Genomic DNA, 26,390 nt, shown 5'->3' with positions numbered 1-26,390 from the left:
GAGATGATCTTGTTTTGAAATACATCCAGCTGGTCTCTTACCCTCCCAGGTGTCTTGCTGCTGCCCCACTGCTCCAGCCCCAGAAGCTGCCGCCTCGTGAACTCCAGGAGCAGCTGGGGATGTGTAGGCTAGAAGGACCTTTGGTGTTTGACCCTCTCTGGTTTATGTGAAGATGAATACCTGAAGGGAGAGAGCGTTGTGCTCTTCCTGCCAGCTTCCCCCGTCCTCTGCCCCAGATGAGAACCGTGCCAGTGATACAGGGCGAGATTGTGTCATCTGGATAGCGGCACAGTTGGGGTTGTTAAATCTGCATTTATAACCCGTCCTCAAATTAGAGGGAAACCCAAAAGCAGTCTGATTTGCAGTTGCAGGTAGATAACCCAACTTCTGCTGTCAGCCACTTGTCTCCCTGAGCTGTGCTGCCCAGTGTGCGTGGAGGCCAGGGCTGGAAAATATCCTGCGGGTGGTGAGAGCTGCTCCAGAAACGCTGCTGGGACTGGGGGCTCGCTCTGCGTCCCGAGGCTGCTTCCTTTTCCCTTGCTTCCTCGGCTACGGCCTGAGGCTCCACCAAGCAGTAAAGCCTAGTCATTAATCAGTTGAAATAATGTTTAAATGATTGTTGTGTAATGGGTTTTAGATAACCATCCTAATTGCAGTAAATATGCGTAAGAGAGCTGAATGAACATCCCATAAGTGAGGTTAATGCTGGCATTTTAATATGACTGCTTTGCAGTGCTGCCCATAAGCATTCTTTTATCATAATCTTCGTATGCAACCTTACATCTGTTTGCAAATGATATTTGCAGTTCACTTTCAGCATGTTGAACTATGCCAGTCTTTTGACTCAGCAAGCTGGATACCAGAACGTTTTAGTTCATGGCATGGATATTTTCTATTTAATCAAACAGTATAAAGGAGTAACCAGCTGAAGCGGTGTTTGGTTTTGTGCGAGCCAGCAGCTTGAGGAGATCTGGGTCTGGTTTGTTTGGGGTGCAGTCATCTCCTTACTGATGTGGGGACGACGCATCCTGGTCTTGGTTATCGCTCTTTGGCCATACCCAAGGAGAAAATTTGGGCTTGTTAATCCTCGTGGATCTGGGGGCTCCGAAGGTGAGCCTCGGTTCTGTTCCCTGAAACTAGCCTGTGGGGTGCAGTACGTGCAGAGCTGTCAACTTGTTGTTAAGAGGCTCTCAAGTGAGATTTTACTTAGCTTTTTAATGTTTGGCCAAATTCAGCCAAAGCGAAAGATTGGCTTGACTTGGGGAGCTGTGCTGTGCTCCAAGGGCTTGCCACATTTTGGAATTTTTAGGTCACTCTTAAAGCTTCTATGTTTTTTTTCAGAGAAACAGTTAGCTCCTTAACATTGATAACTTGTATTCTTCTGTAATCTCTGTCTTGGAGAACATAGAGATGCTTTTTTTGGCACGTTCTCCCCCTCCTCAGCTCCCAGCCATCCTCGTTAGAAGCCTGCCAGCAAGCACGCCGAACGTACCTGCTGGCTGAGAGAGCAGCGGCCCAAGTGGGTAAGCTGTGCCATGCCTGACCTGCACCATGCCTGTTTCTTGGCCGTGTCGAAGTGATCACTGCTCCCATCCATGCGCTGCCCAGCAGCGTGCACGGTTTCTCCTGCCCGTTGGGGTCAGCCAAGCGCTGTGTGGGGCAGGGAGGGAGCTGCTTCCATCGCTAAAGCCAGGTGATGGCAGTGAGGGTAAGTGAACCAGAGGTGGTTTAAAACCAGCCTCAGGAGTGGGCTTTGCATGTGCTAGAGCGCGGTCTGGTTTTTGTCTGACGGTTAGGATTGTCTTTACCATTTAGATCATACTGGTATTTTTAAAATTCTTCTGGTTTAACTGCCTTTGGTGACAAAGAGCTTGGAAACTGCCCTAGGAATTTTGGAGTTTGGTTGCTGAAGCCTCATGCCCAGCTGACACACGGTCTCCACGGTGCTTCTGGAAAGGTTTTCTCCCTGTGAATACCGTGGCTCAGGGATTTTCCCTTTTTCCCCCCTCTCTTAAAGTATCCTGTTCTTGCGGTTGGGGGAATTTCACATGCTAACGATGAGGCCTGCTCATCGAAGGGCTTTGGGACACTGCTCCTTGCTGCGTGCACTTGTTGCAGATAGGTTTTATGGTTTCATGGCATCGCTCTCCAGAACCACCGGATGGTGGGATTGTGTAGTTGATTGGAGTCTGCTTCCAGGGATGTTTGCATGCTAGGCCATTGGCTCTTATCCCAGATGGTACATTTTTTTTGGATAACTTTAGCTGCAATGGTTTATTTTCTGTTGTACCACTTAAGCTATAATCCAGTATTGCATCTACACCAGACCTCTATGCGAAAAAAACAGATATAATTGCATTTGAAAGACATCTAACAGTAGCATCAAACATTGATGCCAGAAATAAAGTCCTGATGCTCTGTTTTGCGTTTGGGAATTCGGAAACAAAAGTAAAAGCTGCTTGTGCCCTCGAAAGCCTGGGCATTTCCATTGCCGAGAGCTCTGTGTTGTAGTACCACAGGGATGTGCTGCCTCCTAAACCTCTCACTGGTGAGTCAACCGCACGCTCAGTGAGAGTTTTGAGGGGGAGGTTCCTCACTGGGAGGACGGGAGAGACATTTCTGTAGCATAACAATTTGGAAAGAAAAGGCCAAGCTACTCAGAAGTACAGGGCGTTGAAAATACACAAAGAGAATTAACAGGCATAGCGCAGGTGAGTCTGTGAGAGAGGTCCGTGAAAAAATGTGTGGGTGTGGAAGAGACTGTTGCTGTCCGGGTGCTGCCGTGATGTGGCATAGCCTTCCTTGGGTTTGCCCTTCTTGCAGTCTTCCCTGAAATATTCTGAAAGTCTTCCTGAATTCACAAAGATCTGCTCAGCTGAAGTCGGTGAACTGAAAATTAGAGTTTTTATCCAAAATATCTTGCAGGGAAAAGAAGATGGAGCTGAAACAGAATAAGGAGTGACAGGGATTAGAAGAAATAAAGATTCTGGAAATATTTGGGATGGAATCTATTAAGAAAATGGGGGAAAGAAGAATTTAAAGTCACTGAGCTACTGAATCCTGACAGTGTGTGTCCTAACTGAAGGGCTCATTTTGGTATGTTAAATGATCGTTGCAGCCTTGAAAATGATTATATCAAGAAGTCAGTAAGAGCGAGCTTGAAACAGTGAGCAGGCAATCAGCAGGGTGTTAAGGAAATGAGTGAGTAATTAGCAAGTGGCACTTCTGGCAGTCTCCAAGAAATGAGTTTGCAGTAGAGACCAGCACCACGTGCGCTGAAAAATGATCGTCCATAAAAACAAAAAATAATCTTAAGGCTTTCTGGCAAGTTTTGTTTTCAAGTAACTGCTGGAAGGATGAAGCCGTGGGGCAGTGCCCTGTCGGAGGAAGTGTCCCCAAACCGAGCTGTCCCTGCTTCCTGGGCCCTTTGCAGGGCTGCAGCCACGTGCCGAGCGGGGCCGGCTGCCTGCTGCTCCCCAGGGCTTCTGCGGGCTCACAGCTCAGGCTGTGGCCATGCCTGCGAGGATGTGCACCCTGCCTTCTCCCCCGCCTGTGCTCGCCGGGTCCCTGGGCAGACACGGGTGGTTCTCTGCTGCCCTCGGATGTGTGCTGCGCTGGTGCCCTGCTCAGGCCGGGAGCATCTCCACCCCAACTGCACTGACGGTCCCGCTAGGAGAGCCTCGGCCTTCGCTTCCCTGCCTTCCTCGCTTGTGTTTGCTCACGTGCCTTTTATGAAGGCACGCACCTTCTCCTAGTCACGCAGGGTGGGCACTGCTCTGCTCTGGGAACAGACGCCCCCCTGCCTGAGGTTGCAGCACCGTGCTGTGGGTGCACTCGCCGGCCCTCAGCGAGGGCTGAGGATGGCTCGGTGTTCTGTAAGGCAGAGGCAAATCCAGGCTGGGAATCGGGATCCGAACAGCTGGGTGGCAGAAAGGAATCCCCTGAAGTGTTCAGTGCGGGTAGGCCTGGTAGGAAGGAACAGCCGGGATGTGGAAAAGCAGGCTGCGGGAAGGGGAGGTGCTGGTACCTGACCTCGGTGGTGCCTTTGGTCCTCCAGCTTTCTCTGCTGCATTTTTTTGGAGGGGTTAAAGGATTGTTGGTGTACCATCACCGAGTGATTCCCTCCCAGGAACTCCTCCCACCTGCTTTACTTATTCCCTAGCATCTCCAGCACATTTTGCACAGCAATTTTTGCGTGGCTGTATTGTGACTTCTGAATAATACCCCTGGGAACTTGTTTTTTCACATTCCTGGTTTGCTCTGTGCACTCTTGTGTGACCAGGCTGCTGGGTCGGAGCACCTGGGAAGCTTCTGACTGCCTAGGGATCCGCAAAATAGCTCGGGACCATTTGCAGCTCCCTGACACCTGCCTGCACTGGCCCGAAGAGTGGCTGCTTTCCTAAGGCTTGGGAGCCCTGGGTCTGAGTCTCATTATTGTCACCACGTCCTGTGTGGTGTTGGAAAGACAGGCGGTCAGGCAGTGCCTGCGGTGGTGCGAGATGTCCCATGGGTCTGTGTCTGCGGCTCGGCCTGCATCCCTTGTGCCTGGGCACGGGCTGTGTCCACGTCAGGTGAGAGCAGGGTCCCTGCTCCTACAGGTGGCTTCGTGCAGGAGCTGGGGAGCTCTCACCTACCACGTTTCGCCCTTGCAATCCCTGTAATCAGCTGCATTTCAGCCAAGCTGGGGGGTTTGTTGGGCGCCTGCCATCTCTCCCACTGTGATGTGCGGGGCAGAAAGCAGGGTGTCTTCCCTCTGCTTCTCTCCCTGCTGCACAAGTGCTCGAGTGCAGCCCCCCACGGACCGGCCGTGCAGCTGGGGCTGCCCTCACTTCCCTGAAGGAAAGCCAGGGTCTCTTGAGTGACATGAAGACCAACCCAAGCATCAGATTTCTCTCACCTCAATGGCGTTTTTCCTTGTATTCCTCCTCAAGGAGCTGCCTTGAGACCAGCCTGGTGGTGGCTGGTGTGAAGGAGGATGTCCAGCTGCCTTTCCAGCTTGTGGACAAAAGCAAGTTAAAGCCGTTCCCTCTTGTGCTCTGGTTACCAGCTCTGCTCTTCCTGGGAGGTGCACAGCCTCCTCTGCCTGGTTCCCCCGGAGTCAGTGCGCAGCTTTGTAGCCCTGTGCTAGAGCAGGGCACGGGCGCTTTCCCTTCCACGTCCACGGCAAAGCTCCAGCTAACTGAACCAGACGTTGTCCCCCTCATCCCCCGTCTCACTTGCAAAACCTCTGGAAAGCAGAGCTTTAACCCCTTTCTTTGCCTCTGAGTGATCTCCCTGTGCTGGGCGCATTCGTCATTCACCCCCTTGTCTCAACAGGGAACTCTTTCGATCGGTGGCAAAGAAGTGACCCTTGAGTACACTCCGTGCCCAGAGTTCTGGCGCTGCAAACGTGTAAGTATGCAACTGTGAGCTGCACTGTGCTTTTCCTGCTGGCTTCTCTGGCAAGGGCAGCAGAGAGGTGCATGAAATCTTTGCTCAGGGACTGAAGATCCTTAAGAGTAGTACCTGTCCTGAAGCTCTTGCCTCTTCTGAACTTCTGTGTTTTGCCTGCCTTGTTTCTGATGCCACCTGTGACTGTGTCTCTTTGGTACAGGTAGCAAGTGTTTTGTGCACAGGGTGCTTTTGTCCCTCTGCAGTGGTTCCCTTTTAGCATGCAGAGAAAAGAATGCACGGATCCTTTCTGCGTGGCCAAAAAGAGGCAGTGAATCTGCCGCCTGGCACAGAGCAGGTTTGCGCTGTGGTTCACGGGTGTAACAGTGAGTGTCTTCACTCCCTGCGACGAGAGCGTTCACCAGTGTAGCAGTGCAAACCTCCTCTGTCTCCATGCAGGAACCTGTGACCTAGATGTGAGTGTAGCAAGTGCAGCAGAGAAGCGTGGAAAGAAGTCAAAGCCCAGGCAGGGTTCGTTCGGCCAGGAATCGGCCTGGTTCTGGGGTGGCACAGCTGCTCGAGGGCCAGCTTTGTTCCCATGCCCTTCCCGTGGTTCTCCCAGTGCAGTGCTTTCAGCTGCAGAGGGCTGAGGAAGAGTGCTGAGCAAGGAGGAGGGTTGCTCTTCCCATTGCCCCTGAGTGCAAAGCAGGAGGTTGCAGTAGGGTGGGAAGGGGCTCAGTTGTGCTCAGACTGCCCCCTTGAGCTCTGGATCCCACTGGGGTGTGAAGACCCTTATCCAGGTTAATTGGATGCCTTCCAGTTGCAAACAAAGCCATCGTTTGGGGCTAATGCTGCTCTTGTCTGGGCTTTTAATGCTCCAGAAATGAAGTAGAGACAGGAGTTACAGGCAGTGGTTTCACAGCAGCTCTTAGTGTGATGGGAAGTTGGCTCGTGCCATGCATGGGCATGGCCAGAAAGAGCCCTCTGGTGCCACAGAGCGTTTGCAGGGCTTCAGTCAGAGAAAGAAATGGTATGAAAAGGAAGCAGTGCGTTTACAAAGAGCTTGAAGAGAATGTTAGGAATGCTGTGTTCAGGGAGAGCTGTGAAGACTGGGCACTTGCCTTTTCCGCAGCGGCTCCGGGTGGGATAACCATCTAAGCCCCAGCAGCTTTGCCTTGCAGCTGGCAGATGCCTTTTTGTTGGCTGTCCCGGTGCAGCAAACGGCATCAGTATCTGCACGTGCCTTTTAACTTCGGGGAGGACTTGGTCACTGCTTGAGGAGTGAGCTGAGGGGAGGAAGAACAAAGGTCACTTTGGGTCCTTTGAAACAATAGGGTGGCTGGCAGGATGGCAGCCAGCAGGGAGCTTTTCAGTCCAGCATCACTCGAGAGGGGGAAGGATCCTGTCGCAAGGATTAGCGAACTACCTCTGTGGTGTGAGCAGATCTGTACTCAGAAGTTGTGTGAAAATCCCGGTCCCGAGGCAATCCCAGGTGTGAGCCGTGTGAACGTTCCCTTCCCATTTCATTCGAGGCTCTTGCGGCCAGTACCCATCCTGTCTCTCAAGCTCTCACTGTAACTCTTCCGTGGCCACAACTTACTTTCTGAAAGTACTTCAGAGCCTAGCCTTCTGGAGTAAGTTGTACCTACCCCTTCAAAACACGACTTTTTCATGCTGTCCATCTTCCATTGCAGTGTAAGGTGTGTACTGTGGGCTACAGATCTTCCTGCTCCTATTGCAAGCTCCCAAGAGATGGTGAGTACATCTGTTCGGTCGCTTAAAAGTTTCACCCATCCTGACAAGTAAGTTTGTATTCTGTCTTCCCTGCGGCGTCCTTCTTGGTGGAACTGGCTGAGCACCAAGCCGAGCACTGCGTAGGAGGATTATTAATTTGGCTTCGTTTAGCACCCTTTCCCTGTCAACACTAAATATGGTGCATGCCATGTGTTGTTAGCAGGCTCTCTGTTCTTGTGAGGCTCGGAGTCTTACAGCACAAGGCCTTTCCTTCCTTTTGCTTTGGCATTGTCCTCCCTCCGGAGTGACAGGTTGTGTCCTCCAGGTCTGTGAGCTAGCACTGCTGCTGTAGGTGGCATGGCTTCCCCTCAGCCCCCCTGCCTTGGGAGGTGCAGCTGCGTGGTTTTAGTGTTACTCTTTTGAGGCTCTCAGATTTGACGATCCGGGATGTGAATTGCTGAATTGACCTTGCTGACTGTAAGAGTGCGTGGCAAGGAAGGAGTTCAGCTCCTCTGGGAGCTTCTCACCCACCAGCACCTCTGCTTTTTTGGATGGGATGGCACAACAGCCAAAGCACAGTCCCTAGAGGGACTGATTTCTTTGGGATGAGCAGGTATTCCAGGCCCTCTGTAAGCTTTGACTCTGCATCTTTGAGCAGACTTCTGACGTTTTGCATTTCTTATGTGCATACCTTAGGTAGGAGGGCATTAAAATAACTGCTGATGCAGAGCTCTTTATTTACTGAAGCACTGTCCCTGTGGTTGTTTTGCTTTCCTTGCACTGTAGCTCCTCCATTAGTATTAGGAAGGCAGAATTTGCGTACCTGGCCCCCTTGGTCACCACAGCTGTGTAGTGTAATAAAAGCTACCGAGGAACAAATTAACCAGGGGCTTTAAGATGCCGTGAAAACTAATTGTGGTGCCTGCTTCTACCTGACCTGGTTTTGTTGATTGTGAGAACATAATAAGGTAATCTCTCTGTGACTGTTTGTTAATTGCCGGGTGAGACAAAGCAAGTCTCTGAGCATATGCATTCATTACTGCAACTTTGCGTAGGCTCTTGCATGTTTTGCGACTGATGGTCTCGAAGTGGATTTTAATATGCCTCTCTTACAGGGAGCAGAGCAGGCCCAGAGTCCAAAGGTGGTTCTGAGGGAGAGGACGCATCAGCTGAGCAAGAATTCAGTAAGAGAAGTGCTCTCTGCATGTCTGGGGTTGTGCTTATGTCTGCATAATTTGGTTTCCTATGCAAATTCTGCATGAGGTCCTTGCTCATGAAGTGTAGCCCTAACTGCACCCTGCAAACTGGAGACAAATTTATATGGGGCTGTCCAACGTGAGCTTTGCTGACAGCCAAGGAAATCAGGGTGCAGCTTTCTCAATGTTTACGTGCAAAATAATTGTGTGTTCTGCTATGCTTCCCTCTGGCCAAACAGAATGAGAGTAGGGGGATGTTAAAGAGTGAAGCTTTACTGCGCTAGGTCTTGCACTCTCGTTTCTTTCTTTGTGGGAACGGATCTGAGCAGCAGGTAGGGGGCTGGTGACATTTGACTTTACAGCCCCACAGCTTAGGCTTCCCTTTCTAACAGCTTCAGAAACGTAGGCAAGGATCTCTTTTGAAGTGAAGCCAGATGTTTCAGAGGCCTTCAAGCACAGAAGCTTGATGGGATTTATCTTCTTTGTGTTGTATAGCTAGGCTGAGGCAGGGCGTTTCCACATAATGGGTGCTTCATTTTGTGGCAAGTAGAGACCTAATAAAAATCAGGGATTTCGTGTATGGTGCATTTCACTCAGTGATCACAGGTGTCTGCACCCAGTTTTCTTCTAGCATAGAGACAGGATGACAGTCGGTAGTTGATACTGCTCAGCTTTGAGGGTTCAAGAGTAGATCAGTCATAGTAAGGATATCAGTGCCATGTAGATTGTCCCGGACATGGGTAGACCATATCCAAACCCATTCCTAAGTCATGTGTGCCCAGGCAAGAGCCGGTCCTATAAAAAAGCCAGAATGCCTCATCTCTGACAGGACAGGTCAAGTAAAGGAGGAGCCTGATGTGAACCACGGCAGTGGAAGGATGAGCTACCTATCTGTCTCGCCCTTTGTGCGCCTTGTCTCTGCAGATTAAGACATGGGGTGTGCAAAGGACGGAATAGGCTAGCCTTTTCTAAGGCAAGCAGTTGCAGTGGCCAGAAAATAGCAGAAGAAAAATATGTGCTGAAGTGTTGTATGTGGAACCAGTCTATTTCTCTTCTCTAATAGCAGAGGCAAAGCTTGAAAAACCTGAGCAAGAGTTATCAGTACAACCAGGATCTCCAAAGCAGCCTCTCCAGCCTTCAGTTCCTGCTCCGCAGCAGGAGTGCCAGCCTCAAGAACAGGAGCCAAGGAAAAGAGATGAAGGGAGAGAGCGGCGGCCCTCGCAGGAGAAGAGAAGGGACATGGACAGGCACCAGGAGCTGCCTTCTCAGAGAGAAGCAGAGGAAGCCACACCACAGGAAGGTGGAGGAAGCAGAAGTGAGTGGCAGAAAGCCCAGTTTGGGATTCCTCTTGATTGTTCTCCATGAGGCTATCTGCAGAAAGGGCATCATTTCACCAAAACCTCTGGAGGCTGTTTCTGTGTTGTGCAAATCCATGGCATCAAGTAATGGTGGGCTGTCCAGCTTCAAAGGTGCTGGCATGCTGCCCTTAGGAAAATTAATTCAGAGTAAGCTGGCTCAGGGTGGTACACTTAACTTAGAACAGCAGCAGAAGTCTCCTTTGACCAGAATTTACCCTGGGCTGATCTCCTCTGAGGAGGGAGGGGACTAGGGACTACTTTCTGCTCTGTTTTCTGGGAAGGAAAGGTGAGCAACTGGAGGGAGTAGTCTGAGCAAACTAGAGAAAAAAAAAGTATCAGCTTCCAGACCCAACTGCAAGAAGCTGTGCTGTTGCTTTGGGTGGGTTTAGTTTTGCCTTTTGCTGTCACAGTAAGCCTGGATCTGAATTATCTTTTTTATTCCACGTTTTTTTTCCTGGCCACCTCTCTCATTGTCCTTCTCAGCAATTATGCTGAAGCGTATTACACGATTCACCCCCCCAGAAGTGATTGTGGGGCTCCTGGCTCCATACGTGCAGCTCTCCACGTCCAGAGTGCGCATCATGAAGAACAAAGCTGGCCGGATGGGACAGACCTATGGCTTCATTGAACTGGACTCACATGCTGTAAGTAGTTTCCTGCTTTCACATGCTCCCCCTGTTGGCATCTATAGCTTGTAGAAGTAGGGAAGGCACAGGAACAAAAGAATCAAACAAAATCAAAAGAAAGAAAAGAAAAGAATCAAAAGAAACAAAAGAAATAGTTGTACTTGTTGGGCAGCTGCTCTGTAGAGAGTTACTGACCACTCCTGCTTGTCTGGCTAGACACAGGGAACATCCAATACATCTGTTGATCACAGGCTAAAGACATTAGGAGCTAAAGAATGTTGTCACAAACTGTGATGTTGAGCGAGTTTCTTGCCTCAATATGTCTCTTTGTAGACCCTCCTAAGCTGGACCGTCTCTTGCACAGCTATTTTGTTTGCAGGGAACTTGAATTCTATCGTTTCTGTCTGCAAAAGGCAAGAATCTTAATAAACAGACAGTTCAACGCTGGAGGGTTCACATTTTCTCCTTAGCCAGAGTGATTTCCAGACTCTGTAGCTGTGCTTTTGCATTGGTTCAGAGAGCGTTCACCAAAACTCTTTGGGGCAACAGCCACCATGGTGCTGCATTGTCCAGCAGCTCTAGGAGAACACAGTCCCTAGCTGGCTGCTGAAAACAGCTGTGGGACAAGCAGAGAACCTAGCAGTGTATTTATCCTTTTTGTCGCCTCCTAAATATCTTTCACTAATATTTAGGCAAGAGTATTGTGTTTCTTGTCCTGCTATGGTCATCCTGTAGGCACAAAACCTTCTCTTCGGGCAGAAACAGACTTCACTTCTCAGAGATATGAAATTCTTCTTTCATTTTACAGGAGGCGCTGAGGTTGCTAAAGATACTGCAGAATCTGGATCCCCCCATGTGCATTGATGGACGTACGGTGGAAGTGAATCTTGCTACAGGGAGGAGAAGGTATGTATGGATGAGTCAGTAGGGTTACCCTTTGTGTGATGTGCTGCGAGGCTAGAGATGTACTCATACTTAAAGGTTGGTAAATGAATTAGTACAGATGTTCCTGCAGCCTAACAAAGTGTACAGTGAAGTATCAGAGCTAGAAGAAGCCTCAGGATTTGAGCAGTATGGGACTAGCCATTGTAGTAGGTGGCTTCCTATTGTTGTCCAGCCATCAAATCTCATTGTGAAGGAATTAATAGTTTTGTTTTTTTTTCAAAAGCAGTTAGAGAGATTCAGCTGCTTTTTGCTGATTAAGCAGAGAGGGGGGGCATAACTCTAGTGGAGACAGCGATCTGCAAAGCCTCTCTGTCTCCTGGGATGAACACAAACCAACATGTGGCCAGTGAAGATGGTCTTTCTGTCTTTATTGGTTCTGCTTATCATTTGGAGAACACTGAGGTTAATTTGAAGCCAGATTGACATTAACTTGCAATGTTTATCTCAGCAGGAATGACTACGGGGAGCACAGTGACAATTCCTACTATGGACAGGTAGGCCTGCACAGCTGCAACTGGGAGGGAAGGGCGGGAGCATCGAGGGTAGTGGGCACGACTTTGTTAGGCTTTTTCCCTTGGACTGCCAAAACTTCAACATGCTTGAAGGTGGGGTAATAATGCTCAAGTATGCTCTTCACTGCTACTGTGCCACAACGATTATAATGCACACAGAAATGTGGGTCAGCACAGATGCTGCTTGAGGGAATTTGGGTCTGGATTACCGTATAACAGGCTTTTACAGGTTGACTTACTGATGGCTGATCTCAGTTCCTGAAGAGAGTGTCTCTTCTTTAGTGGTTGTGTTACAGGGCTGCAGGGCTTTTCCCATACTGAATGGGTTTGGGGCTTTCAAATGGATTGCCACGAGTACCTGATTTAAAGATTCAGGGGGGCTGTGGAGGTCTCGTGCCTTGCAATACTGTCCCTCATTCTGTAGATGAAAAGTTATGTCTGATTGTGTTCTATTTAGAGTAGCTAAATAACTGTTTTCCTGAACTTTGGGCCCGTGGGAGGGAGGAGAAGCAATATGATGTCTGTCAGAGAGTCTCTGATCTGTTTGTGTTGTTCACTTAATCCAGGGCAGAAGAGGCATGAGAGACAGGAGGGGCAACGAATCACAGAGACGCACCAGAGCACAGTGTAAGTTAAGCTCTGCCTCACTCCTACTGTGGAGACTTTACTTCCTTAAAAGGGCACTGACATGTAGAAATCAGCCCAAAAATATTTTAAAGACTAGGAGTAGGTTTATTTGCTACACCCACTTCTGAGTTCCTTTGCCAACTTTGTTTAGTCACATTTTCCTATCTGATAATGGGTTTCTCCATACTTTTACTGTGCAAAAGCTACATGCAAATAAAGAAAACTTGCTGCTTGCTTTTCCTTGTTGTGGCATACTGATGGGATAAAATCAGCCTGGTAATTTCCAGATGAGACAGAGGAAAATACACTGCAGCAGTGCCAGTAGCCGGAACCCCCTGCCATAATTGTTTAACTAACATATATGTAGCATTGCTGAGCTCAGTCTAAATAATATTTTGGAAATGTGAGATGTTCCTCATATTATGGCCCTATCCTTAAGGCCTTTGGCTTTTCCAGTAGAAGCAGTTTGCTCTGTTTCTTGTCGGGAGCTTTCATGCACCCAGAGACAGAAGGGATGTGGGGAGCGTCATCGTTTTAAACAGGAGATTGTTTATAAGAGCACAGATCTTCCTTGTTCACAGGGGTGGGTGGAAACAGAGCCTGGTACACATCAACCCATTCTTTGGGAAATTACTGAATTTCATATCTTTGTCCGGTCAGGTGTTGTGATCTGGTGATCTCAGCACAGCCCCTGTAATTGTGTTTTGATGTGGAATTTTTGCCAGTCCTAAAACAGAAGAACTGTGAAAACCTATCTACCTTATTACTCCTTAGAGAAAAAAGATGTAGGTAGAGCGATGTGAGGACTGCTCTTGCCTGTCTTACCAGGGGAGAAAATTTCTTCTTTCCTACTCTTGATCCTTTTGACAGTGCAAGGTTTACTCTTGCTTTTCTCTTTGTAAAGAGCAAGTTCTGCATTTGTAAGACTCTGATATTAACTCGTCTCTCCATTCAGCTCCATCAGATGTGTCCACATACATTTATGATCCTGAAACTGGGAATTACTACGATCCCATAGCTGGGACATACTATGACCCCAGGACTCAGGTGAGTACATGTGAAGGAAGCTTTACACGTAACGTGTTCTTACAAACTGCCTTTCTCTGAGTAGATTTTGCAGCCTGAAGAGGGCTAGCATAGAACAGCATAGGACACAGAGTCAGCTTTGTTTCTCTCGCTCAGTTCTCTGACCTGTATAAAAGGGGTCTGTGTTCCAAAATGTTAACATAATGAGAGGCTAGGAGTCCATTATGTTGAACCATTTGCTGTGGTTGCCTCCTTGGCCTCTGAAGGAAGGGTGTTGGTCTCCTCTGTGTTTATCAGACTTAAGAGCATCCTCGCTCAGCTTTACTTGAAAACATGTGACCTTCTACTAAAAGATGGAAAACAGAGCTCTGTCTTCATCAATTTGCTCCCTAAGCCTGGCCAGCAATAGTTACACGGATCCCAAAAAAGAGCCATCTGCTGAGGTTCTATGGGACTGTCATCGTGTTTTCATGAAACTGGAAATGTCCATGCTCTTTGTGAGCAGGGTCGTGCTCTGATAGCTTAGCTGTAGTAGACAGTCTTCTGCCCCAGCAAAGTCCCAAAGCCTTTTCCTTCATCTATCTGAGGCTCTTCAGTCCTTTCTTACTGTGCTGGTCTACTCAGCCAAATAAGGACAAAAAGTCTTGTTATGAAGATTGTAGGGTTTCAGCTAAGTTTTTTTTATTTTTCTATGCCTCTTTCAGAGAGAAGTCACGATAGACCGAGAATCCTGCTCATCACCCATAGAGAACAAAAGGCGGCGACATGGAAGCCAAGAACGGACAAATGAAAGGAAGGAACCACACAACAGAGACAACAGGGACAAAAAGGAGAAAGGGAAAAATACTTCTTCTAAGGTAAATACCTCCAGGCATCAGAATGGTCAGAGAGGCTAGGAGGTTGAGGTAATGGATGTTAGAAAAAAAGAGAGTAATTTTTAGAGGATTCAAAAAGGGGAGAGTCTGTGAGAGAAAGTGATGAAATACATGGGGTCACCAGCAGGCCAGGAACATGGCCAGGCAGGGACAAGTTCTTGAAATTTTTGTCTCCTGACATTAAGTCAGGACTTCTTATCCCTTCCTTATGGTAAAGGATTCAGAAACATCCATGTAATTGAGACTCGCATTTCACTCCCAGTTGCTGAAAGCACCCAACTGTTGTAACAGAGCCAGCAAAAAAATAGAAGGCAGGTCTGAACATAGCAGGTCAGATAATAACAGAGATTCAGCTCTTCCCTAACCACAGTTCCTGCCGCCTCCAAACATCACAGACAGACAGGAAGATGAGGCAAGCGGTGCAGATGGACTGCAAAGGTGAACCAAGATCGAATGCAGATAGGAGTTCATGACGGACATCCTGTACGGTTCCTCCCAGAGTCCAGCCCTTTAGTGCTACTCTCAGTGAGCAAATGTTATTTCCCCCACGTGGGGAGCTGCTGAGTGGGAGTAGCTATCCAAAACAATGTTTGAGCGTGGGTGTTTTGAGCAGGATCTTCCACAACTGTGCCGGGATACTGACTTGGCCTGAGGAATGCCGAGTAGAATGAATTCTACCACAAGAGTTGGTAGAAGTGTTTTAGTTACAAATGCAGATTTTTTTTCTTCCTTACCTGTTGGTCTGGATGTGCACTGTGGCATGCTTGGTCCTGGGGAGCTGGGACCTGAGGGGAGTAATTGTCTCTGATGATGGTACCAAGCCTGCCAAGGAATCTCATCTGGTGTGGAGAATGCCTGCTTACAAGGGCACTGACCTAGGATAAACGTTGGTCTTGGCTGAATGGAGTGTGAAAGCATCTGCAGCAGAAATCCCCCCATCGCTTTTCCTTGCTTTCTGGTTTCCATGGATGCTCAGAACTGGCTTCATGGCTGCTGTGTGCACCCTGGCCCCTGTGCTGCTAATGGTCTAATGCCCAATCTTGGGTTTTTTAGAATGAGCCTGGAGAGGAAAGGTTCTTCACAGAAGATGTCTTCAAAAAGCCATTACCACCCTCAGTGAAAAAGGACGAAAGTGCAAGCTTGGTAAGATGTTGCATAGCTCCTGTCTTTCCCCAGTGAAACATGAGTAGCTAATGAACCACTGAACTAGAGCATGTCCGGGGCATCAGAGCAGTTCTCTGTAAAGAATGTAGATGTGAAGCTTCACCCAAGCCCAAATTTGTGCTGCTGAGCATGCAAGCGAGCATCACAGCCTCGTCCTGTTACAATGCTAGGTAACTACAGTCTTTGGTGTTCTTTGTCCAGGAGAAAATCCTGAAAATTGAAGAGCTGTGTTGAGCCTTGTCATGTATCATACCACAGACACGGCAGAGAAAACTGGCATTGTCATCCTTTCCTCTCCCCACATGTAGTACTTTCGCTTGGTCTGTTCTCTCCCAGTGAAGCAGGGCTGTAACTCGTCATGCACTGGTGGGCTTCCCTGGTCCTGTGCTGACTGGCTCTGGGGGTTGCTTTGTGCACGATCTCCACATCCTTTGTGTACACAGAGGTGTTGAAATGTTGAACTGGCCCTGCACCAGCTCCCTCACTGGTTTGAGTTGCAGCTGGGGCCATGGCCAGCATCACAGTCCAGCAGAGAGTGAGAGTGGATCAGGCTGAGACAGCATGGCAGCTGCTTCAGCTGTCCCTGAAACCAAGGGCCTACTTCCAGGAGAAATAGTTCGGGCGATGCCCAGAATTGGAATGTCTGCCACCAAAAACACCACCTCATTTCTTCTGACTGCCTGGTTTCCTTGGAGGCCTGTTAAACGTGTGATTAGTTGCTGCTTGCACTGAATCTGTGCTACAGCAGTCTTAACACCTGGTCTTGATTGTTTCAGAATGAGTCTGGAGAGGAGAAGTTCTCTGCAGAAGATGTCTTTAAGAAACCATTACCTCCCTCTGTGAAAAAGGATGAGAGTGCAGCCCCGGTAAGACGCTCCATTGGATTGATTTTTGGCTTGTTTGAGGTAGGGTAGGTGACTAGGGAGGCTCACCACAGCCTGGCTCTGACCTTGGGTGGCAGAAGTGCCAGCTTCTCCTGCTGTTGGAGAGAGCATTGGAGATGGAATGGCCAGGACAGTTTGCTTCACAATGCTGGGTTGTTTGCAGGGTTTTGGCAGGGTGAAATTTGATACTGGCATCTAGGCAGGATCTCTTCACTCAAGAGGAACTCCTCCTCCAAACTGAGGAAGGGCAAACCTCAATGATCTTCATTGCTGGAGGAAGCGATTGTTAGCCACTCCAGGCCAAATAGCTGCTGCTGTGCCCAGCTTCTTTTGCTTAGGTGTGTAGCAGATCGGGAAAGCCTGGCACTGAAGCACAGCCGTCTTGAGAACAGAAAAACTTCTACCCTGTGGTGCTTAAATGCTGGCTGGCCAGCTTCTTTCACTTTTCCATGCTGCTGCTCTCTAGCTCTTGGACTAGAACAGAGAGAGAAGGCACAGGGAGATTGGTTGGGGAAGCAGAGCCCAGCTTGGCAGAGAAGGCTTGATGCTACAAACTATCATGTTTTTCTGCCTCTTCCCTCAGCCCAAGGTGGTGAACCCTCTGATAGGTCTTCTGGGAGAGTATGGAGGAGACAGTGACAACGAAGAGGAAGAGGAAGAGGAGGAACAGGCGCAGTGGCTGCCACCTCCCCACCCACCAGCACAGCGCGAGGAGCAGCCGAGGAAGGCCAAGGCGAGCGACGACAAGCTGACTGACTGGAACAAGCTGGCTTGCTTGCTGTGCAGGAGGCAGTTTCCCAACAAGGAAGTGCTCATCAAGCACCAGCAGCTCTCCAACCTGCACAAGGTATGGGGGAGCTGGTGGCGGGGGGGCTGTATGTGTGATGTGAGCTGCCTTTGGCTCAAGAGCTTTGTGATACAGGGAGAAGATGCAATGACTGTGTGGGAAGAGCTGTTCTGAGTTTGACACAGTAGCAGGCAAAGTTCCCATCAAAGCTCTGCTCAAAGCATTGTGTGAGCTGCTTGCTCCTGCCATGAGAGTGCCATAATAGCAGGTTGTGACTTTTTAAGCTATAGTGATGCAGCTCAAGTTTGGGGAGAGTGGGCTGCTGGCACATTCAAGTGCAATAGCAGTAAGAACTTCAGGCATGCCTTCCTATATTCTGCACTGTCTTTGAGCTCTTGGTTCTGGGAGGACCAAACTGCACGCAGGTTAAAATAGGACCGCTTGCCTTTCCTACTGTGGGACAGGAAAGGCTGTCCCACAGCCTTTCCTTGTGGGTGAGCAGGTAGTCTGGGCTGCATGGGGAGCTGTTGCATCTGGATTAGTGCAGGTACAAGGGCATGCTGCTTTATTTATACTTGTTATGGCTGCAGCAAATGACCCTGACAGCTTGTGTCCTCTGCTGACTCTGGCTTCTGTTTTCCTTCTTCCAGCAAAACCTGGAGATACATATGAAGATCAAACGATCTGAGCAGGAACTGGCATATTTGGAGAAGAGAGAGCGTGAGGTGGGTCTGTGGTGGTGGGCAGACTTATGTTTGTCATCCTGTGCTAGGGGGAATGTTGGTCCAGGCAGACCTTCCACTTTTACACTTCTGTCTGTAGCCTGGGCCAAGAGTCTTAAACTGAACTGTGGACATGCTCTGCATTTGGACCTGCAGATTATGGTGTGACTTCTAAGAGCAGGTTGCCTTCCTCCCAGGAGGCTCTGAGTGGTGGTTCTGTTGCCCTGCAAGCCAGTGTTGGGCTATGAGCTACATGGGACACAGATTACTATTTGAAATCAATGCAGTGTATGGGCAGCTGCTGCTGCCTGTCCAGGAATGGGAGAGCTGTGGCTGTTGTTCAGAAGCTAGCAGAGCTGCTCATGGTGCCGTAGCAGGAAGGCTGCGACCTTCGGTCTGGCAGCAACAGATGCCATCAGGACAGAATAAGTGGATTGTGGGTCCTAGAAACATCCTGTGTTTGTGGGTCTCCAGGACAGATTTCCTCCTCAGTTAAGGATTAGTGGCTGAGGTGAGACCTACCTGCAGAGCAATCTCCTGTGGAGTGTCAAATCCTTCGTAGCTCCTGTACTTAATTTGTTCTTTCTGTTGTGAAGGGGAGATACAAAGACAAAGGAAATGACCGAAGAGAGAAGTTCCAGCAAATGGATTCACCAGAGAGGAAACGACTCAGATATGATCGGGACTCGGAGAGGTAATGTCTGCTCTTGGTTGGATGTCTTTGGGGCTGCTGATGCCATGATGGCACATGTGCTGCTGGCACACCAAGGCCAGGAATTGTCTGGTGGGGTAATGTGCAAGAGTAATGATCAGGCTGTGATTCTTGTGGGCAGAGTTCCCCAAAGCAGAAGTCTGTCAAAAGCTGCAGGACTTCTCAGAGGGGGCGAGGGTTATGTAGTGCAGGGTTGGAGACAAGGGCTTACGGGAAAGCAGAGACGTACAGATGGGTACTGTATGGGTAGGATGGGGGTTTTGAGAGTGCCTGGGCGGACATAAGGAGCAGAGCGCAGTTCATTCCCAGTCACCACATCCTCAAGGCACTTGCTGTCCTCCTGTCCTGGCATTTAGCCATCAGAAGAAGGAGCAAAGCTGTGTTTCTTCTGTTCTACTGACTCAGAGGAACACTAGCTGTTTCCATCTCAGTCAGAGTAGGTGTAGGAAGAAAGTGCGTGCTGTGTGGAGCTCTCAAAAGGTCTGCCTGCTGCAAGCTCATGTGTTCCAGTGGGCTGAGGAACTGCTAGGCATGTGTTGAAGACAAAACTGGTTACGTGCCTGTTCCCTTCTGGTGCAGCACCTCAGAAGGGGACCTTTCCTTCACATTTTGCAGTTTAAAAATCTGTTTCTTCTCTTCCCTCTGTTTTCCTGGACAAGGTGCGGATAAACTAAAGCAGTTTGTGTGCAGTGTCAGCAGCAGCCAGAAAGTAGAACTTGTCTGAATGCAGGAAGCTATTTTTGTGCAGAACAGTTTTCAAAACTATGGGTTTTGGTTAACGGTTTTGGATGAGTAATGACAAGGTGGGAGAAGGGGTGTGCAAATGAGCATTGCATCTGTTGAGCTTGGTGACCACAATGCTCACAGCACTGGGAGAAAAAGATCTACTAGAGCAGCAGGGATTAGACTTAACTTTCTTGCTATTGCTAAAACTCAGATTAAGAAATACAAGAACAGAGTGCTTCTGGCCTTCTTGTACCATAAATATTTTGGAGCCCGAGCTCATTTCCTGTGTCCCGGTGTATTACCCCTGAGGTGGGACAGGGAGTTAGCTACACTGTCAGAGGTGTCTGAACCCTGCACACAGAGTGCACCGTGTTGGTTTCTTCGGGCGGTGTGTTCCTTGCAAACAACTGGAAATTCCCCTCAGGAGAGGTTTGAATGTCATTGAAGGTGTTATTAGCAGAGCTAAACATCTCTGGCACGTGTTCAAAACATTGCAAAGCTGTACAATTGATCCTGTTTCTTTTCCAGTGACTATGATCCAAGGATTGACAGTAACAACAAAGGAAACCGAATGTTGCAGTCCACAGGGTGGACAAAAGGCCTTGGCTACAACCAGCAGGGTACAACATCACCAATGGAGGTGAGCCTTGCCTTCCCTTCAAAATGAATCACTGTTGTTCAAGCTCGTAATGTCGCCCAAGAGAGCTGGAGGGAGTTCCCAGCTCCAACAGGAGTCAGGCTGCGTGACTCAGCACCTGCTCGAAGGAGTAATATGTGCGCTGATTAGCTTTGCAGGCGGGGAGGGACTGCGAGTATGCTGGTGGGAGAAAAGGTTTAGAATCCTTATGGATCTGGAGGGGTTCAAAACAAACTGGCGGTGAGTAAGGAGGGTGTGAGCATCTGATTAATACCTGCCCAAAAGCAGGCTGGGATTTGAGCAGGTCACCAGCTCAGTGCTCTGCAGCCACGTCAACGGGGAGAAAAGGTGGACCTTCTCCTGGAAGGCGTGAGCACAGCCAAAGCCCCTGGGCGTGTGCTGCTGTGTGTCCGCACCTGCTGAGGCTCTTGCTGCAATTCTAAATGCTGGGCTTTGAAAGGGGTTACCAGTGTACATCATCTGAAAAGAACTTTAGGAGTAAGCAGGGTTGGGTAGGTCCTGCCGTCTGGGACAGTCTGGTCTGGAGAGGGTTTACCTGCGACAAGGTATTAATGTGTTAATTGCACTTGACGCTTGGTTTTTGAGTCATCTGCAACCTGCAGTTTGAAATAACTTCACGTGTTTTGTCCTTGTTGGTGATTCCACTGAGTGGTTCATACCCACTGCTGCTAGTTCCTGCTCCCAGACACAGCTCAGACATGCCCTCGGGACAGCATTTGGGGGCTTACCTGAGTTGAAAGGAAGACTGTTCTCCTGTGGGTTGTTTCCTTTGTCCCCACACAGCTGTATGGGCAGGGCTGAGGCCACGGTTTGACACTGGACAGAGCGCTGCAGAGCTAGGTTAAACGTCATCTCTAGAGTGGCAGGGAAAGCAATCTTAGCTGTGTGATACTATGGTCGGTCAAGCAAATAAGACAGAGCCTTTTCCAGTGGATTAATTCACATGCAGACAGTCACACTGACACCATGGAGGGGTACAAAAGACTGCTGAGTCCACTCTTCTGCAGAAATGTGTTCAGTGGGCGACCTGGGATGCCTGGACACAGCAGGAACAAACAGCCTGGGGCTTTGCTTGCCCAGGGGCCGGTGGGCAGCACTGAACCCTTGCAGCTGGAGCTGCTTGCCACAGCGGGTTTGTCTCCGGGCTGCCTTGCTGCACGGTGCCAGCGCCTCACCAAAGGTCACCACAACTTGCAGTGCAGCTTGCGTTGCGACATCCAGCTCGCAGTCGAGTATATTGTTAAAGGCAAATATTTGAGGCTTTGTGACGCGCTTGCTTGAGCCCACACACACAAGGCAAGTTTCCCTCATCAGTTCAGATAGCAGGAACTTGCTCCAGCTGTTGTTTGGTCCTCGTGGAGAGCTTCCTGCGGCCATAAAACGGGCTTTGTCAAAGAGCCAGCTCTAGCGATGCGCTCTGGGCGGTCTGACCTCCAATCGGGGCTCCCGGGCCTGGAGGGGGAAGCTGATTGCAAGGCACAGCCCTCGTACAATCCCTATAGGAGCCTCTCAAAAGAGCCCTAGAGGTGTGCCTTCTTCCCACTTCCAAGTCCTGCTGGGCAAAGCCATGTGCCCGCTTCAGCCCCACAGGATTCTGATCTCCCGGCCGCATTGATCACATCTCTGGTATCCAGAGAAGTTAGGCTTGAAAGCAAGGGAAACTTTCAGCGCTCAGCTCTCCTGGGTTAACGCTAGGCAGGTATTAATGAAAAATTCAGACACTGGCTGCAAAAGCCAGTCGTTAAAAACTGGTTGAAATGCAAAGTGCGCTACCAGGTCCCATGGGAACACTATTAGAGGAGAGAAGAGCTGAGCTCGTGCAAGTGCAGTCTAACTGCAAACAGCTCCCTGGGAGCCCAGCTCTCTTGCTGGCACTTTCCTTTGCTCTGCTTCGATCCATGCTTGCACACGGATGCCTCTTGTCTGCTGGCATTGCACATTTTGGCTGTCTGCTCCTACCACACCATATGCTAGTGCTGATCTCCGCAGACTATCCTATGGTTTTATTCGCACCGGGCATTTGTTGCCTGTGCTTTTGTTGCCCGCAAAGGCCTGGAGTTTCTCCCAAACAGCTTTTGCAGGGACACGTATTTTCTTCTTATCCCTATCCACATGGGAGCAGTTGGCTGTCTTGAACCAGCGCGGGGGAAGCTTTTTCTTTGCAGGCAGAAGAAGCAGGCAAAGAGCAGAAATCACTGATCCTGGTTGTGTCTGTTTCCAGGTGGAAAATCGGAAGAAGGGACCTGGCTTGGGGGCCCAAGGGAAGCCCAGCAAGAGGCAGTCCAACGAGACTTACCGTGATGCTGTCAGGAGAGTCATGTTTGCCCGCTACAAGGAACTTGAGTGAATGGTGGAGAAAACCCCAAGCCTGTCTCTCTCCATCTCCGTCTCTTTCTCTGTGTCATGTTCTTTTTTTTTTTTTTTTTGAATTGTTACAGGTTTTGCTGCTAGATTTTTTTTAATAAAACTGAAAATTTGTCAGTGCTTGTCTCTTGCCTGAAATGGCATGTTTGAAAGGATGCGTTGCTTTGGAAGATCCCCATCATGTTTTGCTGTCTGCTGACGAGGTCCCTGGGGCTTGTGTCCATGTCAGGGTCAGGTGCTCCTGGTGCCACGTACTCTTGGGTCAGGAAGTGAACAGAGAGCAGAAGACAGCCCCGAGGCCTGGGAGGAAGTTGGGAGTAGGAGCAACTTGTGTGGGATTCATCCTGGTTTTTAGCAAGGACAGTTGGGTTCGATTGGTAGCAATTTTGGTAGCAATTTAGCTCCATAGCTGAAGCTCTGATTAATGCTGGGCATCATCTGGGCTTCCCAACCAGGGCAGAGCCCTTCCCTTCTTCCCTGGGGAAGGGCTGGATCTGTTGGCAGCACCTCTGGGGAGCTTTGTGGGGATGTAGATAGCCCTGCTGCTCCGTCATGGCAGGGGCTGCGTAGTGTCCGGTGGGGAACTGTTTGATAGCAGCGTGTTTGGTAGGGGAAAGGCTGTTTTGGGCAAGTGCTCACACAGCCCAGGGAGGCGCAGAAGCAGCTCCTTGGGCAGGGCTGCGTAACAGGGCCGGTTTGGCTGAAGCATGGTGGAAGCATGTGTGTGTGTGAGCTCAGCGAGGACCACAGGTGAGGAGGCTGAGTGTGGTCTGTACGGGTAAGGACAATGCTGGTGGTGAGCAGGAGCAGACCGTGTGCCAGAGCAGCAGGAGGGTGGTGACGGAGCTGCCCCGGCCTTCACGTGCATACTGCTTCCCTGCGTGCCCGGCAGAGAGCCAGCCCTGACGTTGCTTTCAAATATCTCAAAGCAGGGAAAACCAGAGATGTGTGGAAGCTGAAGACAGCAAGATTTGGAGATAAAGGGCCGCCTCCAACACCTGACAATGTCTGAAGAGAGCAGAAGACCTGTCCAAGCTTCATTTCTTTGTTTCCAACACAGGCAACCCCAGGGAAGTGTGGAGTTCTCACTTGGTGGCACCCCAGTTCTCAGTGCTGCACCCAGCGATGGAGGATTTGGGGACCCCCGTCATGGTTCTGGTGAGTGAGGGTGGGAGTGTGTGTGCCCAGGGCAAGTCACATCGTTCAGAAAGGACTTGTAGACAGTCCTCTCCTGCCAGAAAGCCCTTCTGTGCCCTGTCTAGGCACTTCGGTGCAAACCCAGGGAGAGGAGCTGCTCAGGGAACTTGCTTGAGGGAGAGAACTGTGTGGAAGTTCAGATGGAGGAAGAGTCACCTTAATACTTGTGCCTTAAAATGAAGACACTTGACCAGCAGCTGGGAACAGCCTGTCTGGCTCTACAGATCAGGAGGCTCTGGGTAATGGCGATGATAATGCTTCGGGTGGAGAGATGGGCAATGATCCTGACTCACAGGATGCCGATAGCTCTGTTAGAGTGGAAATAGTGAGGAAGAGTCCCAAACTAGAGCCTGAATGAGTAATGCAAAACCTCAAAAGTGTAGCAACCCTTCTAGCGTTCTCCAGATGATGGAGAAGAATTTGGGAAAACATGCTGGACGTGACCTGGCTGAGTGGCTCCCTCGAGCGTCTGCAGTAAGGGTTGCAGAGATCTGAGATGTGGGGCAGCCATAAAGGTGTGTGGCACAGCCCCGCCCTGGGGAGTGGCGGTAAGAACATGGCCTTGGTGGTGGTGTCTGGGGCAATTCATAGCAAGAGAAAGCTTTTTATGAGCTATTGGTAGCAACTTTAGATAATGGGTATGTGAGTCACCAGGTGCTCGCAGCTCAGGAAGCCCAGGTGAGTCTGCTGAGTTATATGCAGGTGTTCAGATAAAACATAAACGTAACAGCAGTTTCCTTTGGACAGATGAACCTCACTAAATAATGTGTATTCTTTGGCTTGGCTTTGTGTTAGCTGGCTTGTTCGCTTGTATTTGTTGTGATATGCATGTGTGAAAGGAGAGCCAATACAACACTTTCCACGGAGGCCAATTGCTAGGGCTCGGGTTAGAAACAAGACAGGAGTAGGAACAGACTGCAGGGAAAAGGGGGAAAAAAAATCTAATTGCATGGTGTGCCTGTCTCCAGTCAAGAAACTCCTTTCCTCTCATTGGAGGTAGATCTGCATCCTGTTTTTTATGTTCCTCATAGAAATAGTACAGATACGCCAGCTTCCATTACTTCGAGGATCGTAGTTAAATGATTATGGGAAATTATGAATATTGCTTGTGCCCAAAGATGTTGGAACAATACCATGTTACTAAGAGAATTTTGTGATTTCCAGGGCATGTGCCATGCGTGGCTTGAAAACCACACTCGCCTGGACTGAGGAAAACATCCCTGTACAATCTCATGGAAAATCAAGCTACATTTGATATTGTCTTATTTCCTCTGGATTCCTCTTTCCCACGATAACTCAGCGGGTGTCTCTGTGTAATAATTCCCTTGAAGGGGTGTGTTTGTGTGTATTAAGGTATGTACAAAAGCATGAAACATGCCTTCTCCATCCGTAACGCATCAGCTGTGGAATACCCAGCTTTATGGAACGTAGGGGAGCCCTCCGCTGGCGTTAGGATGAGATGACTGGGACAAGGTTATTAATGAATTGGAACAAATAGGCAAAGAAGCCAAAAGCATTAAAAAGAAGCACAAAGCCAAAAAAAAAAAAAAAGAAAAAAAAAGTAACATATTCGGAGAACAACAGCCTAGGTGATGTAGCAACCTCAGCTATCCCTGGCAGGATGTCTTTGATGTCTTTGATATTTTTGGTACTATTTATATACATATATTTTAATGAATGCACCTAAAGCCACAGCTGGAATGCAACTACTTTGATATCTGTTAGTTATTTTGCTTGTATTTCAGATTATTCACAGTTGTGCTAGTGCTATTGCCATGTACTGCATATTGCTTTGCATGCTGCCCTTCAGTAGCGGATATGACTGAAGATTACAGAATGTTGTTTTTTGACATCAGTTAAAAAGACATTTTTAGTCTCTGAAGCAAGAGATGCTTTTTTCTCTCTTTCCCAAAGAAAAGGTAGTAGATTCTTTGATTTCTAGTATTTATTCATATTAAAACAGGATTAGTATTGATACAACAGTGAGCTGGGACCTTCTAAGCAGAACATACTGATGTAGAGCTAGAGTTGTACTTCCAGTAGCTTTCTGAGAAGAAGAAAACAGCAAGTGGGATGTGGACAGAATCGTGTAAAGGGGAAGGAGAGAGAATGAGTGAGCAAAGAAACCAGTGACCATGCTTCCCTCTGCAACGACAGAAGAGATGCAACTATGGACTGCCCCCTCTCAGCTCCAGCACGTCCAGAAAAACCTCTCCCTGTGGAGGAGTGAGGTGACAGAGAGGGAAGTTGTCCTGCAAGGCAGGACTGGGATTCTTGTGCTGTGGATTCAATAAAACAAGTGCTGCTTTATCTCAGTTGTGGCTCTCTCCAGATTTCGTTCCAAAGAGCAGAAATGGCACAGAAGAGCAGAAATGGCACAGTGCATTGCTAATGCAGGGTTCCCGCTCTGCTCGTCTGGGGGTACCTCCACGTCACGGGGTGTGATGCAGGGAGCAGAGCGAGTAGGCTGAGACAAATTAGCTGCAGCAAACGGACCCTGTGGGGCTCCTTCCTTCTGCAGGGTGTCACCAGGGGCAGAGTCACAAATACAGGACCTTGCGACTGCAGGCTTATCTGGAAAGCAAATGCTCTTAACTTTTTGCAGTTCTGGCTGGAGTGTAAGATCCCCAAAAAGCCAGAGGGATGGGTACAGGATGGTAGACCAGTTCTCATGCACCTAGGAAAGCAAAATGCCTGTCCTGTGGGTCGTGCAAAGACTGAAACCAGACACATGCAGAGCCTGGCTGCATCTTCCTGACCTGGTAGGTCCACTTGGGGAACCCCTCTGAAGTGCTCTGCACAGCTTTGTATAGAAAAATACCATGGTAGTACCACCCGGGCACACCCGTTCCATCAGCAGTGGGCAGCAAACCCCTGCTTTTCTCAAAAAACCAGCTGCTCCACAAA

At 49.2% G+C, this 26,390-nt stretch overlaps 1 protein-coding gene across 9 annotated transcripts in view; it reads left to right on the top strand.

Moving 5' to 3' along the window:
* RBM6 (RNA binding motif protein 6) overlaps positions 1 to 25,793 on the top strand; it is a 60,115-nt gene extending 34,322 nt beyond the window's left edge. For 5 of the 9 annotated variants that reach the window (XM_080606568.1, XM_080606570.1, XM_080606571.1 and 2 more), the window contains exons 7-24: positions 5,317 to 5,391; positions 7,065 to 7,125; positions 8,220 to 8,288; positions 9,364 to 9,615; positions 10,142 to 10,302; positions 11,093 to 11,190; positions 11,678 to 11,723; positions 12,308 to 12,368; positions 13,324 to 13,415; positions 14,099 to 14,251; positions 15,323 to 15,412; positions 16,210 to 16,299; positions 16,901 to 17,164; positions 17,755 to 17,829; positions 18,423 to 18,520; positions 19,793 to 19,904; positions 22,144 to 23,444; positions 24,648 to 25,793. In XM_080606568.1, the coding sequence (XP_080462694.1) occupies positions 5,317 to 5,391; positions 7,065 to 7,125; positions 8,220 to 8,288; positions 9,364 to 9,615; positions 10,142 to 10,302; positions 11,093 to 11,190; positions 11,678 to 11,723; positions 12,308 to 12,368; positions 13,324 to 13,415; positions 14,099 to 14,251; positions 15,323 to 15,412; positions 16,210 to 16,299; positions 16,901 to 17,164; positions 17,755 to 17,829; positions 18,423 to 18,520; positions 19,793 to 19,904; positions 22,144 to 22,269 (1,923 nt within the window). In that variant the 3' untranslated portion in view covers positions 22,270 to 23,444; positions 24,648 to 25,793. The remainder of the gene's footprint in view (positions 1 to 5,316; positions 5,392 to 7,064; positions 7,126 to 8,219; positions 8,289 to 9,363; positions 9,616 to 10,141; positions 10,303 to 11,092; positions 11,191 to 11,677; positions 11,724 to 12,307; positions 12,369 to 13,323; positions 13,416 to 14,098; positions 14,252 to 15,322; positions 15,413 to 16,209; positions 16,300 to 16,900; positions 17,165 to 17,754; positions 17,830 to 18,422; positions 18,521 to 19,792; positions 19,905 to 22,143; positions 23,445 to 24,647) is intronic. The other 4 variants (XM_080606574.1, XM_080606575.1, XM_080606573.1 and 1 more) reach the window with 3 other exon arrangements.
* The last annotated feature ends 597 nt before the right edge of the window (positions 25,794 to 26,390 follow it).

Source organism: Anser brachyrhynchus (assembly GCF_964034855.1).
Source record: "Anser brachyrhynchus genome assembly, chromosome: 10".
Taxonomy (NCBI): Eukaryota; Metazoa; Chordata; class Aves; order Anseriformes; family Anatidae; genus Anser; species Anser brachyrhynchus.
The sequence above is the reverse complement of the archived record's forward strand: the minus strand, read 5'-3'. Positions and strand labels throughout refer to the sequence as shown.